This window comes from Mytilus galloprovincialis, chromosome 4 (assembly GCF_965363235.1).
Source record: "Mytilus galloprovincialis chromosome 4, xbMytGall1.hap1.1, whole genome shotgun sequence".
NCBI lineage: Eukaryota > Metazoa > Mollusca > Bivalvia > Mytilida > Mytilidae > Mytilus > Mytilus galloprovincialis.
Genome location: NC_134841.1, coordinates 86,177,630 through 86,194,080, shown reverse-complemented (window position 1 = coordinate 86,194,080; position 16,451 = coordinate 86,177,630). Strand labels below are relative to the sequence as shown.

At 32.2% G+C, this 16,451-nt stretch overlaps 1 protein-coding gene across 1 annotated transcript; it reads right to left on the bottom strand.

The window, feature by feature from the left end:
* Positions 1-70: 70 nt before the first annotated feature.
* Positions 71-16,381, bottom strand: LOC143073250 (SKA complex subunit 1-like). Its single transcript, XM_076248658.1, has 6 exons — positions 16,264-16,381; positions 13,515-13,799; positions 12,576-12,679; positions 10,806-10,979; positions 8,086-8,255; positions 71-2,358 (listed from the first exon to the last, which is right to left on the bottom strand). The coding sequence occupies exons 2-6, from the start codon at positions 13,719-13,721 to the stop codon at positions 2,201-2,203; spliced, it is 813 nt and encodes a 270-aa protein (XP_076104773.1). The 5' UTR covers positions 13,722-13,799; positions 16,264-16,381; the 3' UTR covers positions 71-2,200.
* Between the last annotated feature and the right edge of the window lie 70 nt (positions 16,382-16,451).

Sequence of the window (16,451 nt, the reverse complement as noted above, 5' to 3'; positions counted from 1 at the left end):
AAATATGAAATGCAATGTTTTCTCCAAACTCTGTAACATGTAAACAGGAACAATTAAAGATACACACAAATGACTCATATTGTTTTATTGTTTATAAGATATATACATTTTATACAATTGTATGAACATTTGTCTTACTGCTAGCAGGTCTATAATGCAATGAGTTTCTAGGATTTCAAAATCTGACTTCACTTTATTTTGAACATTTGCTTTTTATTTACAATTTGCCCTATTTCAAGATGTGTCAGATTACCATCACATTAAGAAATAATTCAGCAATATACATGTTTGTCTATGTCCAGTATACATCTTCCAATTGGTAGACATCTTTTTCCCAGAAAAATTTGATGTCATAAAGCAAATATGTATTATATATACCTTATACCACGCTATTTATGAGTTAACATATTTAAACAAAGAATCCGCAGGATGAGTTCGTTTAAATATGTTAATGAGTAAGGCGTGGTGTATATGTTTTGTAACATCATTCAAAAGTGGCCTGATGATTTTTTATCCAATAAAAAACCAGTGGGAGTGTTGTTCTAGCCTGCTGCTTGATCCAGGCAATTTTTGTAAAATCAGTCGGTTCATTCAGTGCTTACATGTTGTTTAGAATGGCCGTGAAATTTGAAGACGTAGATTTTATGGATATTGTTGGAACCTAGCAAGAGGTTCATTGGTGCCACCGAGAACATTGAATTATCTCGACACCAGGTGCTCCGGAATGAACTACAAAACAAGAACATCAGCCATTCCAATAAATCAATCATATACACTAGGTAATATCCTATTTTAGTTGAAAAAAAAATAAAAGATAAGGGGAATACGGCACATCAGACATGACAAAACATTATTTTTCTGAATTGAGCGACTCGGGCTCCTTCTAAAGCACATACTATTTGATGGTCTTGGGGCCTGGGAATTTTAAGAACAAAAATCCTGGCTCTGATTTGTCATAAATTTTTAAAAAAAAATATAGATTTTCACCCCAAAATTTTTTTTTGCAACAAAATTTTATTGCATTTATTAAATGCATTGGCAAAAACAATCTGGCTCTGGTATAAACAGTCCCCCTGCGAAAATTAAATGGTTTGTTCCCAAAACTAAAAGCATGGACCAGATGCCTTCTCTTTTTTTTTTTTTTTATGAAACACTGGCCGAGTCGTTAGATGCGTATTTAAAAATTTCGTTGAAATCAACAAATTCAGTGAGGGGATTCCCAGAAAGTAGAAATCCTATTTGGAAAACAAACTAAATCCTTGTCCTCATGCATTCATTAAACTGTCATATTCACATTGAGGCATAACAAAGAGGCGGAGTTTAAATCGTGGTTTAACATAAAAATATAAGATTATACCATAGTCAAAGCTCCGCCTATCAACATGAAGTTGCAAGCACAAAGTACATCATGATTCTTTTTAATGGAATAACATATCAATCTTTATATTAAACCATGGTTTTTAATGAAACTGAACTATTAAGCATATTACGTAAAAACTTCAAAGGAAAAATGCTGTATTATGTTACAACTTTTTTTGTCATCATGGCCTATGACATGTTTTTCCCCAAATGATTACAGTTTAATAGGGGAAGTTCATTCATAAAATCGAACTTGGAATCTCTTGTATTCAATTTCTGTAAATGGTGGATAAAAAAATAGAAACACTGACTTTTTCTAAACAGATGAGGGTATTTGACCTTTAGGTCATGGTCAATTGTTTAATAATTATAATGATCATTATGAGTGTGGGATAATTTTAAGCTATTCTAAATTCTTAAATCATGTACATAAAACAATTAGTTGCTCAAAAGTCTATAAACACATTTTTTTTCCATTTCATTGATTCAGCTCTCTAAAACAAAGAAGGTATATCTTTAAATAAATCGCCCATCATAAATGAATACTGTACACTTTTTGCAAATGCTCCTTTTGTAGTTTTGTACAAAAACTGCCCATTCAAATAATGTTTGCAGTCAATGACTTTTCAGTCATATAAAAAGATAAGCATATACATAAGGTGTAATCAATTTCTTGTGTCATGCAAAACTATTGCCACAGGAGTCAATATATATTGCAACCTATTTTTGATGGACAATGAACACATTGTTTGATATGATTACATTCAGTACACAGGGAGACATCAATAGTCACAATATATATGTTGTGACCTTTTTTTGATGGACAATGATCTGATTACATTCAGTATACAGGGAGACAAGCATATCTAATGTGACCACTTCCTCTAATCTCCTTCATTCGACCACAATGTCGCAGAATAGTCAATATAGCACGTCCAACATTGTCAATTTTTAAAGTTGAAAATTCTTTAATGTCTTCCTCCACTATGAAATATTCTCCTGAAAAGAAAGTTAAAGATTAAGACAGATCAAAGGTTGCAGGAGTTTGAATTCAGAATTTTTATAAAAAGTTCTAAGTTAAAAAGCAAAAAAATAATTGAAACAAGGATGCGTCCATAGTACACAGATGCCCCACTCGCACTATCATTTTCCATGTTCAGTGGACCGTGTTTAGGGTCAAAACTCTAACTTGACATTAAAATTAGAAAGATTGTATCATAGGAAACATGTGTTTTAAGTTCCAAGTTGATCGGACTTCAACTTCATCAAAAACAACCTTGACCAAAAACTTTACCCTGAAGCAGGAGGGGTGTCAATCGAAACTAATAATGATATAAGAGTCTTCAATTGACTGTGTGTGTTTTCTACAAAATAATATAAGCAGTCAATGTTTTGGATTGGTTTCCCAAAATTTTAATTTAGCAGATATGCCACTTGATATCTTATTGATCTAGAAGAATCTGTACAATTTGGTTGCATAGCTGAGAGGGTGATAGAGCAGATTGTTACACCGAGAAAACATTGTCAACCGCGGAGAAGCCAAGGTTGACAATGCTTTTTGAGTGGTACCAATCTGCTCTATCACCCTCTCAGCTATGCGTTATTTATTTATTATACTGAATGTCCTATCATTATTGTCAATTACATATTTATTTTATTTTAAAAGTATTTTCTATGACGTCATATACATAACAAAGTTACCGGAAAAAAAAAAAAAAAGTCAAGCAAGATGTTTTATTTTTTTATTATTTTGACAGTCAAATAATTAAAACTTAGTAAAAACATAGAACTTTTAAGCATAAATATTGTATTTAATTACTTGATGTGAATTCAATTCATTGTCCTTTAAATTATCGATTTTTGATTGGTCTGGACCAGAGGGTGACATTCAAAAAAATTGTCACCCTCTCAGCCATGTGATAGAGTAAATTAACACCCTTGTATTAGCCAATCAAAATATGGCATTTTAACCTAAAGTATAATAAATGGAATTATCAAATTGAATTTATCAGTGTGGTAATTACGAAATTTCAATGCCAAATGAGCCTTTGACAAATATTTTATGAAGATCAAAAATTTTATAAATTTATTAAAAAAATTGCAGACAATAACAGGAAATATAACTCATTGTATTTTATACATGAACTATCATATACAGTTACACACCATTTTTTATGACAGTGGTTAAAGAAATCAAACACTTTTAACAACAAAAAATAATCTATTACAAATAACTATGTATTTTCTAGGTAATGATTAAAAAAAAAAAGAATATCAAATCCTTTTTAAACATGGTAAAATAGACAAATCCAAAAAATATTGAGCATCTTGATATTTCACATGTCATCTGCTATTGAATTTTATATTAATGTTAGAACAAGAAATCTTTTATTTTCTCAGTCTTGAGTAGAATTTAAAAGAATTAAAATAACATTTTTCAATAAAACTTAATCTGTACCAGATTATATTTGAATTATATCGTTTCCATGGCTCCTGCTTACAGAGATACTGATTGAAAGAATTATTTGAAATGAAAAACAAGTCTCTTGTCTGGAAAATCAATACTTTATATTGAATAAAAATCTGTTCAGATAAATTAGCTTGTTAATAACATCCTGAAATTGGTGTAAAACTCATTGTAAAGACTATACTTCAAATACACAATATAAGTGATTTTCCTTCAGGAGATCTAAATTGGTTTTCTAAACTGAAGATATTCGTTATATTGCAATTCTAGAGTAAAATAACAAGATACTTCAAATTTTTACTTTTCTATCTGAATCAAGTCTTACTGTCAGAACTGAATTATTTGTCTTGTAGAAATGGATGCCTTAGATATATATGCTTAAAGAAACTATTTATCAATGATTCTAAATGCAAAACTACAGATGAGGTTATCCATGTGTAGAATGTAGGTCATCATGGTCACGGTGATTCAAATATATTCTTCAACTAATTAATAAACAATACATTTAAAGTATAAACAGTAAAACTTAAATGCTAGGCTTCTTAAATACAGCAAGAAAAAAAATTATAGCAAACAAAATACAGCTGCTCAGTGCCGTTTATATATCTGCTACCAAATGATGATTGTGGTCAAGTTTAGTAAAATTTGGTTCAGTAGTTGAAGAGAAGATATTTGTAGAAGTTAACGACAGATGACGGACGACAAGTGCAGTGGCGGATCAAGAATTTTTCATAAGGGGGGCCCTCTGACTGCATAAGAGGGGCCCCACTCAGGTCATGCATCAGTGATTTCCTATATAATCAACCAAATTTTTCCCAGAAAAGAGGAAGCCCAGGCCCACTGGGCCTCCCCCCTAAATCCCCCTGTGAAGTGATGAGAAAAACTCACTTGGAGCTAAAAAAAATAAATCAAAATTTTGCTTCAACTTTGGAGGTTTGACAAATTTATTAATGCTAAAAAAAATTGTAACCCCTGATCGTATCAAAATGTCAATGTCCGAAAAAAAAGTCAATTCTCAAGCCACAAAATGTCATAGTCTTGGTAAATCTTCGTTTTATTGGCAATAACTCCTACAATAAATCAATTGACTGTTGTAGTCATATTAGTATTTTTGTAGATGCTTTACTGATTACTTTTTCCAATATACTATATTTGTCTATTTAATATTTATAATTGTTTTTAGGTAAAGGCAAACAAGAGTGCACACGCTGAAATGTCTAGCCTTCTTTACTAATCATTGATATTATGTTGAAAGTCCTCAATATAAAGCTTTATAACAACTGTCACATAAACTTAACATTAACCAAGAAAACTAAACATTGACCAATGAACCATGAAAATGAGGTCAAGGTCAGATGAACCATACCAGGCAGACACGTACAGCTAAAAGTTCTTCCATACAACAAATTTAGTTGACCTTTTACTTATAGTTTAGAAAAATGGACCAAAACACCTAAACTTAACACTGAGCAATGAACTGTGAAAATGAGGTCAGATGAACCATACCAGGCAGACATGTACAACTAACAATTCTTCCATACAACAGATATAGTTGACCTATTGCTTATAGTTTAAGAAAAACAGACCAAAACACCAAAACTTAACAATGAGCAATGAACCGTGAAAATGAGTTCACAGTCAAATAAAACCTGCACGACTGACATATACATGTAGATTATAAAATATTTCTATACATCAAACATAGTTGACCTATTGCATATAATATTAGAAAAAACGACCAAAACTCAAAAACTCAACTTTGACCACTGAACCATGAAAATGTGGTTGAGGTCAGATGACACCTGCCAGCTAGACATGTACACCTTACAATCATTCTATACACCAAATATAGTAGACCTATTGCATACAGTATAAGAAAAACAGACTCGACAAAAAACCATAAACATAGTTTTTGAAAGATAAAAACTCCTAGAATAATATGATGGTTGCAGTAAGATTTTTTAGTTCATGCATAGCTGATGATTTTTGCAGTTAATAAGTACTGCCTTAGCTTTCTCGTATTAATTTCAAGATAAACTGATATCACAGAGATATGTCTTCCCTTTTTGCATGTTTTGTAATTTGATTATGCAAATGTTGAAATTAAAATAGCAATACTTTAACATGTTATATAAGTTATGCAAAAATTCAGTTAAAGAACCATGAAGGAGGTATATGACAAACATTACTAAACAATCTCCATGTAAATGAGATGTGCCAATGCTAATACAACTGCATACCAAATACCATTCCCTTTAAACAAACCTAAACACAAACATTAACTTGTAAACTATATAAAAGTTTCAAAGTCAATGAACAATGAAGAAGGGGTATGCAAATATAATCTCCATGGAAATGATTCTTGTAAATGCCAATAAATTTGCATACCAAATATCATTTACTTAACATTAACAGTTCATCTTAAACTGATCTAATCACTAACTAATACATGTTAACTAAGCAAAATTTCAAAGTCGAGAGACCATGACTGAGGAGGTGGGGTCAAATATTCTCCATGGAAATGAGATGTGCTAATGCTTATACAACAAAACAACAATTAACATAGGCCTACCACTAATGGTTCCCCTTGAACTGAGCTAATCACAAACTAATACATGTTAACTCAGCAAATTTTTAAAGTCAATAGACCATGACTTAGGGGGCAGAGCCAAATAATCACCATGGAAATGAGATATGCCAATGCTAACTGCATACCAAATATCATTGACCTACCACTAGTGGTTTCCCATGAACTGACCTAATCACAAACTAATTAACCCTTTCAACGCTACACAAAAAAATAGAAAAATGGCTGCTGCTGCTGCATTTTTTTTGTGTTCATTCATTAGAACAGTATATATATTCCTTTTCAGACTGCTGTATCTTTTTTAAGAGATACAGAAAAAGTTATTGCATGAAAAATGCTCAGGAGAGTATGAACTGTATTGTTAGGCAGTAATTTCAGCCAAAATTATCAGGTTACCTGCATTTTCAGGTAATTAACAGGTAAAAGGTGTAATTTGTTACATTTGTGTTGAATTTTGAATAAAAACTACTTTTCGTCTTCATCTATTTTGTTTTTTTATCTGCCATATAATAAAGAAAACACCAATTGCTCGATTTCGTAGCGTATTGCACCATACACAACGTATTATGTAATCATGGCACAAATCAGTGGCTCAGTCCTCAAAATTTTCAGTCAACCTCCGTTTTCCCCCCTTTTTCTACATCTCGTAATGATCGATCAAATCATATTTCCCACACGAATTTAATGTAATAAACACATTGAGATAACAAGAAACCTTTTAACTAATCCTCGTCATCAGTTTCGCCATAGAAATGCTGAAATATTTCCATATTTACAGCTTCGTTTCCGATTTCCGCCATTTGCATTTGTCAAAATATTTGTTTTTATTTTCCTTCAATTTTCCTTCTACTGCATGATTTTACAATAAAAATTGCCGGGATTTCAAGCGCAAATGAGACCTTGCATATCCTCGATTCATACAAGGAAAAATTAGAGAGGACCCGAATGAAAACCGAATGGTTTAAGAGTCCTTATGAAAAATCTGTTGTCATCGCGGCATATGCCGCGAATAGCAGTGGCGGACGGCGTATCTCATCACAGCATATGCCGTGTATAGCGTTGAAAGGGTTAATGTAAAATAAGTCAAAGTTTCAAAGTCAATAGACCCATGACTGATGGGGAAGGGCCCAATAATCTCCATTGAAATCAGATGTGCTAATGCTAATGCAACTGCATACCAAATATGATTGACCTACCACTTGTAGTTCACCATAAACTAGATCTAATCACAAACTAATACATTTTTTACCCTGCCCATTGCCGCTGGAAACAACATACCTATGTCTTGCTTTTTTACTCTGTCAAGTCGAGACAAAAACCCCAAAAAGGGTAAAATATATAAATAAAAAAAATCATCATTCAAGTAAAGGCTAATTGTTGGTTACAGTTATATAACAATTTATCATCTTAGTTTTTCTCATATTCTGTCAATCTACAATGTATAAGAGCTTACTGGATAATTTGAAAAAACATGTATAAATAATGTCACTTTCTGATTTCTCATCGTCCTGTATGTGCATGATATATTTTCTACTGGACAAAAAGCAACCAACAATAAAAAAATCTATCTGATTTCAGTCTACATCGCATTATAATTTTGCAATATGGTGAAGGGCCAATATTAGTGTAGTTTGAGCCTTAATTGTTATCAAAGTAGTGTTACTTAACAAACCTGCTGTGTCTTTTGTTTCCTGTAACTTGAATTTTTCATATCTTTTTCTGTTAATATCATTCAAAGTTGTTCTTTTCATTGATAATATTTTGTATTTTTCCTTTAATGGCTTGTTTAATTCATCTATGGCACCATTCACCTGGCTGTAACTTAAACGCCCTTTCATGTACCTTCAAAATGAAATATACATTTATTATTACTTATTATTAAAAATTTATATAATCAAAAGCATGTCAGAAACTGATTTATTATCAGCAATTCTAAAGCATTGTAAAACTATATTTGTAAAGGGAGATAACTCAAAAACTTTTTACAGTTTAATTTACACAAGGTATTTTCATTTATAACTACAAATGTAACTACCTAAAGCTAATAAACTTTCTTTTGATATCTATTTTACTGCTAATAACTATTTTTTTGCTGCTTTTATTTCAAACAGAACTTTATTCAATGATGCAATAATTATCACCATAGTACAGAGCTCCAGATAAGAATTCACAAATTGGGGTTTTTACCCCCCATTTTTTTATGTTATTGGGTGATAAAGTTTTTTAATTGCATTATCAATTCCAATTCACCCCTCAAGCAAATATCAAATTGGGTTTTTCACCACCAAGCTCCTTAATGTATTGGGTTTTTTCATCAACACAATATTGAATATTTTATAGCTGTTTTATTTGGTTGATTCACTGACGAGCAATTGTATGTTTAATTTGTGTCCCATTTTAAACGTTCTGCCAGTTTTGTATTTTCTCACAACTTGTATAAACTGCAGCTGGTGTCACTAGTTGGACAGTAACTAATTACCTTTCTAGATCCCATATGATCACCCTACAGTTTAGTTGGGGTAGGTGTGGCTAAGTGTTTAGATCTTTATGTAATATATATGTGAAATTTAGGTGCTGTAAGAAAGTTTTGCCAGTCCTTTCACCTATTTGCAATTGACAGGTCTTCTTTTTAATAAAAATAATAAGTAGTTTCAAGATTTGAGATATATACTCCAAAACCCTGACCAGGTTTATAGTGTGGTTCAAGGGTCCGGAAACGGTCATATATGCCAGACATAACCGATTTGGAAACTCAAAAGTCCTAAATCATTTATTTAGGACTTTTAAAAAGAAGTTACAATTGTGAATTTGATAAACAAAACTAATCCCGGGAATAAGTCCGGAATTGTTCGTTTAAGTATTGTCGCATTACATACGGTTTGAATTTCGACTTCAGAATCGAAAGAAACGTAAGCGATGACTGAGAAAATTAAGATTTTGAGTCATTAAAATCATTTTATTCTTAAACTGTTGCCTTCTCTTAATTGCTCTTGATCGATTTTTGGGAAAATGGTAGGATAAATCATGAAGTAAACGCGATGCAACAGTTAAACAAGTTCGTTGATGCTACGAGAAGGAGCATACTCATGCAGTAATGAGATTTTGACAATCTGTTTTTGAAAAGGGGCACCAACTTTTAAGTTATATGAAAATGACCGAAATTAGGTGAAAAAATTTCCGGATCCTTGGTGTGGTTTAATTTTCAAACAATTCAAACAATTCTGCAACAATAAATCTCCAGCATCAAATAAATTAATGACAATGTTATGCACAGTTTGCCAATAAAAATGAATAAGACAACTATCTTAAGCCTACAGAACAATTAGACCAAAACGAAGTGTCAAGCTGCATTGACGTAAAAAACGGATATGTGTATTCACTCATCAACTTTATTAGAACTTTTAGTTTCCGATGCTTTCAAACTACATATCATGTCATAATTGATTTGGCCTCTCACTTTTTCCAACTGATTTCGTTCTCGACAAAACCCTGGGTTTATCATTTGTTAAGGTACGCAAACACGCCCGTGCGTTTGATTGACAGTTTCCTAAAAAACACTAGCTGAGTCTTGTTATCATCAAAACTTTCCCTCAGCTATCAAAAAGAAGATGAAAACATGCTTTTATTCAATATTTTTACCAGACATTTACTTTCTTTTTAATTAATTGTATGTTATGATAAATCCTAAGCAATTCGAAAAAAATATGAGAACATGACAAACTCTAATTGGATAAACACAGAGCAGATCGAAATGTTTTCATAAACACATGTATCTCCTGAGCAACGGAAAATTCCAACAGGGACCCATTTCAGCTACTTAATGTGCAACGCTCTATTTTTAGAACGAAAGGACATTTCCAATTATAAATATTATAAAAACAGATTTACGCGACGACTAATATCAGATAAGGGTAAATAACGCAAACGATAGCGATTAAAAGCGTTAAGAACTCATGGTTTTCGCATATAATTGGGTTTTCCTTTGGATGAATTGGGTTTTAGAACCCTGCAATGTGCAATTGCATTGGGTTTTAAATTAGTTGTATTGCGTGATCACGCAAATACGCAGCTTATCTGGAGCTCTGATAGTAAAGACATCCCAGGTTGCCAAGAAGGTCCTATAACACCATTAATTATTGGTGCATTTCTTTAGAACAATAAAAACAAACAAAAAAAATCCCACCTGCAGTGTAGTCTTACCTTAAAACTCATGGCCCAATATTTTTTGGATGCATTTTATAATAATACATTGGTAAAACAATTGAATGCGTAGTCAGGATCTTTATCATTATATTCTTAGTTGTTTTTAAAAAATATGTGTTCATAGCTTATTTTCTAAGTCTCTGTTTGAGTTAAGGTATGCAACATGTGTATATATATAAGTGAACATACTTGGGTACTCCTTCAAACTCTTCAACTGTTACATATTCCACTGTTGGTACATAAACATCACATTTTCCTGACTTTTTACTGTTTTTCTCATTTTTTTCTGCAGATTTCCCTTTATTGCTTCCATTTCCACTTTTAACTGAAGTTTTCTGGTTCTCTTTTTTAGTCTTTGCTTCCCTGTAAAAAGATTAATTCAGAGAATAACCTTACTAATATCCATAATTCTATTTGATTCAATTATAAAGTCTTTCAAACAACTTATTCAATACTAAATGAAAGTCTGATGAAAAAAAAACAGGAATAAAATTTAACATATGAATCTGACCATTCAGACCTGTGTGGAAAGCAGTCATTTTAATTTGATGCAGAGCAAACATTTAAAAACAAGAACCATAACTGATGAATGCTGAAAGTGAAAATCATCAATATCAAATATGACCTCCAATTTGTAGTCAGTATCAACATATTAAAATTTGAAAAGCTTAGATTGAATGGTTCATTAGTAAATGCAACAACGTGAATGGAAACGCCATTTTACGATCTTTCAAGAACCATAACTCCTGAACGGTAAAAGTCAAAATCGTCATTATTGAACTTGACCTCCATTTTGTCATCGGTAACAACATATTAAAATTTGGGAAGCTTTGGTAGAACAGTTCATGCGTAAATGCACGGACACGACTGGAAACTCCATTTTTCAATCTTTCAAGAACCATAACTCCTGAACAGAAAAGTCAAAATCGTCATTATCGTACTTGACCTCCATTTGCTCATCAGTTACAATATATTAAAATTTGGGAAGCTTTGGTAGAACAGTTCATGCGTAAATGCACGAACACGACTGGAAACTCCATTTTTCAATCTTTCAAGAACCATAACTCCTGAACGGTAAAAGTCAAAATCGTCATTATTGAACTTGACCTCCATTTTGTCATCGGTAACAACATATTAAAATTTGGGAAGCTTTGGTAGAACAGTTCATGCGTAAATGCACGGACACGACTGGAAACTCCATTTTTCAATCTTTCAAGAACCATAACTCCTGAACGGTAAAAGTCAAAATCGCCATTATTGAACTTGACCTTCATTTAGTTGTCAGTAACAACATATTAAAATTTTAAAAGCTTTGGTTGAACGGTTCATGAGTTAATGCATGGACAACATTTGATTGCCGCCCGCCCGCCCGCCCGGCCGCCCACCCGCCGTACATAAAATTGAGAATGGAAATGGGGAATGTGTCAAAGAGACAACAACCCGACCAAATAAAAAACAACAGCAGAGGGTCACCAACAGGTCTTCAATGTAGCGAGAAATTCCCGTACCCGGAGGCGTCCTTCAGCTGGCCCCTAAACAAATATATACTAGTCCAGTGTACATCTCCAAATCAATAACCAACATTTTTGTCACAAAAATCCGGTTAAAAATCAGAATTTAATTTTGCACAAATTGAAATTCATAGAAAGCAACTTCAACATACTGTTTCTTTTATATATCCAGTGTCATTGAAAATACAATTGCTGTTGCAGATTCATTTGAAACATCACACATATGTACCCCTGGGCATGTTTTGTTGGAATTAGAACATGGCTTTATCTATTAAACAAAAAGAAAACCATTCCAAAGTGTCAATCTGTTTTGAACTGTCTTAAAATATAGATGGAGATGTCTCATTGGCACTCATAGTATCTTCTTATTTAAATTTATATTAAACAAAACGTGTGTGACAAAAATGCTTTTAATGATTCAAAAGTTTGGACCTAAGTTATTTCTTACTGATGAACAGCCTCCTTCTTTGCTGGTTGTGGTATGTGTACAGGTACATGTTGACAACTATACTGCAAATGGCTAATCATATTTTCAAATGTCAACTTAACCTCCTGAAAAAGGTAAAAAAAAATATGTTTAATTTGTTAAATGACAAAATTTTAACACCATAAAAATGCAATGCTTTTACTGATCATATGGTCAAAAAAAGTAAAGCATATGCAAATTAAGGGCAAATGAAATTCATAATAAGCACCATGATTAAAAGACAAACCAAATGACAGCAGTCAGCAGACCCCAATATACCAATACATGTATATCGATAAGACATGTAAGAAAACCAAAGACTAAGCAACACAAACAAAATCAAAAGTTCAGAGAGTAGGTACATGATGTAGTTTGAACTTAATGTTGAATGCTTTTCAAGTGCAATTAAATGTTTTTAGGATTCTGTATTATATCAAGAGTACAAAAAGAGGGCCTGAGTTTGCACGCTAGTCATCATGGTCATACATGTACATGTAGTTGTAGCCTAAACAGTTAACACCAAGAAAGTCTATTCCATCTTATTCTTCTATCCAAACAATTAGTTAGAACTATTTCATTAAAACAAACAGGGTACACAGGGAAGTTTCTTTGAAAATTGGGCATTCATCTTAAGATGCAATTTTAGAATTTCTGTTACACTTTTATAATACAGAATTAACCACTTTGAATGATTCACCCATAATTGAGATTTCCCTGGGTGTCCTTTATATTTACATTGAACCAGCCTTTACCCTTACAATTACTAAAGAACAGATAATTAGCTAGCTTGTCAAATAAATGGTGATATTGATGAAAACTACATCGTAACATGTACATGCAATTTTTCATAAATTTCATTCATTGGCTGCTAGTTTTTTCTAACACTCTTCAATACTTTTTATATCGAATCTAAATTCACACCTGTATTTGTTTAGATTCTTCCTTCTGTTTTTGAACAACAGATCTCATCACAGACAAGACATTTTCAAGTTTTTCCACTTCATTCAACAAGGTTTCAAAATGTTTGTTACAGTCAATCTCTTCTGCTGCAAACTGAAGATCTACCAGTGTTCGAATACATTCTAAGCGACCGTCAAAACTTTCTGCTAAATCCTCCAGTGTTGCCATCTTTACAATAACATCTATTTATTGAATGTGTAAATCTTGTTCATCTCCTTCTGCAGCAGTGAATGTAATTTCTAAAACCTATAATAAAATTAATTTTCATAAATTTTCTGGAATACTGGTAACGATTTAGAGGAAATAAGATTAAAAACTCAAGATGAATTAAATACAATCATGAATTGGAGCAAAAAATGGAGAATAAATATTAATACAAATAAAACAGAATACTGTATTTTTTCAAGAAATAAAAAGCATCCAGGAACAGAACACCTTGTGTTAGGAAACCAACCAATTAAATACAATCCTAATCCAAAATTATTAGGAGTTACATTAGATGAAAAACTTACCTTCAGTGAACATATCAACATCATAGAAAAAAAAGCTGGAAAATCACTCGGAATATTAAGAGAAATAAAAGGAATAGGTAACATAAAAACAAAATTTCTTATTCAAGTCTACAATAGTATTATAGGTTCAATTTTTCTTTACGCAAGCTGTATTTGGCAAACAGGGAAAGAAGAACACTTAAAAAAATTAAATGCCATCCAGAGAAAGGGTTTATCTATTTGTCTAGGAGTTTCTGCAACAGCCAGTTTAGAAGTATTACAAGTTATGGCAGGAGTTTTGCCATTAGATCTCAGAAGAGAAGAAATGGCTATTAGAGATATTGCAAGACTAAATTCATATTCAACCAAAATCCCTATCAGAAACAAAATAGATGAATGGAAAAACAAAGAAACAGTGGACAAGTTCATATCACTTTTAGGCTTAATGTTACAACAAGCAAAAAACATGAAAGAAGAAACAGATATCAGTGTTGATGACATAGAGCCAGAATATCAATTTCAAGGTCTACAAGCATCAAAATCTCCACCAGAATATTGGCGTACTCTTGGTTCCTCAAAAAACAGAACTAAAGAACAAGAAATCACAGGAAAAAATTTAATATTAAACAAACTTAACACAGTATCTCCATCAACAGTTGTTGCTTTTACAGACGGTTCTTGCCAATCCAACCCAGGACCTTGTGGAGCAGGTGCAATTGTAATCTTCAACAATAAAGAAATAGAACTTAAACAACCAGTTTCAAAAAGGGGTTCAATTCTTTTGGCAGAGCTTGTTGCAATAAAATTAGTATTAGATTATGTAAGCAGAATTGAAAATAAAACATTAATTGAAGAAGTAAAAATATTTTCGGACAGTCAAACAGCAATTGGAATTTTAACATTAAATTGGAAAATTGAAAATAACAGATCCACTTCACATGAAATTATTTCCCTTATTAAATGTATCCAAAAACACCATGGAATAAGAATTAATTTTGATTGGACCCCAGGACATGCAGATGTTAGAGGAAATGAAATAGCTGATAAACTAGCTAAAGAGGCAGCTAAAGAGGCAAATCAAATTCAGAAAGAAGCTCATATTACAGTAACTAAACAAGATATTAAAACAGCAGCAAGAATTTTAGTAAATACAAAGTGGCAACATAGATGGGATAATAGTGATACAGGAAGATTTTATTATAACTTTCATCAGACTGTCAGCAAAAAATCGACATTTGATTATCCAGATCACAAAACAGCAAAAATTATTAGAAATTTAAGATCCGGATACTACCTAAAAAATTATCAAAATATAGACCCCAAGTGTGAATGTGGTCAATTAGAAACTGTGGAACATTATTTATTATTTTGTGAAAATTATGAAGAGGCAAGACAGAAACTTTATACATGAGATATACTTCAACACAGGATCGTTGCATATTGATTTGGAACTTTTATTGTCAATAGAAAAAAACGACAATGTCTCCGTCTCTAATGAAACACTAATGCGATTGTTGGGTGACTTTATTTGCGAGTCGCGCCGGTTCGATTAATGTAATGTTAGATTTTTTAATTTTTTTTCTTTTCCTTTAAATTTTCATGTTAATTAATAAATGTATATATATTTTTTAATTTTTGTAAAAATATATTAAGCACAGTTGCCACCTAATAGTATGTATTTTAAAGTACAAGTGAGTTGTTTACCAGAGTGAAATATATATACACGCGAGACTTGAATAATTACAAGGGAGACAATCCAGTGTCAACAGCGACACCGTAGTACAGAATACAGAATACAAATAAATGAATATATTAAGATATGATAAATTATAATAACATTTTAATCAATTTAACGCTAACAGTAGTCGAAAATGGCCGTTTGACGCCTGACGGTAAAGGGCATTTATACCCTCAAATAACATATTCTGCACTAATTTTGTACGCTGGTAGTAGGGTAGTGATCATCACTGTCAACATAATATAGACTAGTACAGAAGCCGGAAGCATATTCTGTAATTTTGCAGATAATTTTTCTTCATTTTTAAGTTGTGAACAACATGAAATGGTTTGGTCGATTCAACTATGGCCGAAACTACTGTGGCCGAACTGGTATGGGGCTGAAACGTCTCCAAAGCTTTGACTGCATGGTGAAAAAATGTTGAGGAGCCACAGTGGGTGTGTTGACAACTAATTTCCATATATCTATAGAACATGCTCACTTGCATTAACTACTACATATGTTGTAACATGTTAAAGCTGTTTATTTCTGGAAAGTAGTTGAATTCTATTCTTTTAGAAAGTTCAAAAGTTCCGCCAAACCTTTCCGGTCTTATTGGAATAGCTAAATTAGGTGTACCAGCCCTGATCTGTAAATTAATTTTGTATAATTGTTTGTCATGAAATGTTG

Bases quoted from the DNA above. Each gene is read 5' to 3' on its own strand.
- LOC143073250 (XM_076248658.1), bottom strand. From the start codon at position 13,721: ATGGCAACACTGGAGGATTTAGCAGAAAGTTTTGACGGTCGCTTAGAA. The intron at 8,256-10,805 runs GTATGTTCACTT...TTCATTTTGAAG, and splicing joins GAGTTTGAAGGAGTACCCAA to GTACATGAAAGGGCGTTTAA. The intron at 2,359-8,085 runs GTTTGTTAAGTA...CTTTCTTTTCAG, and splicing joins GGAAACAAAAGACACAGCAG to GAGAATATTTCATAGTGGAG.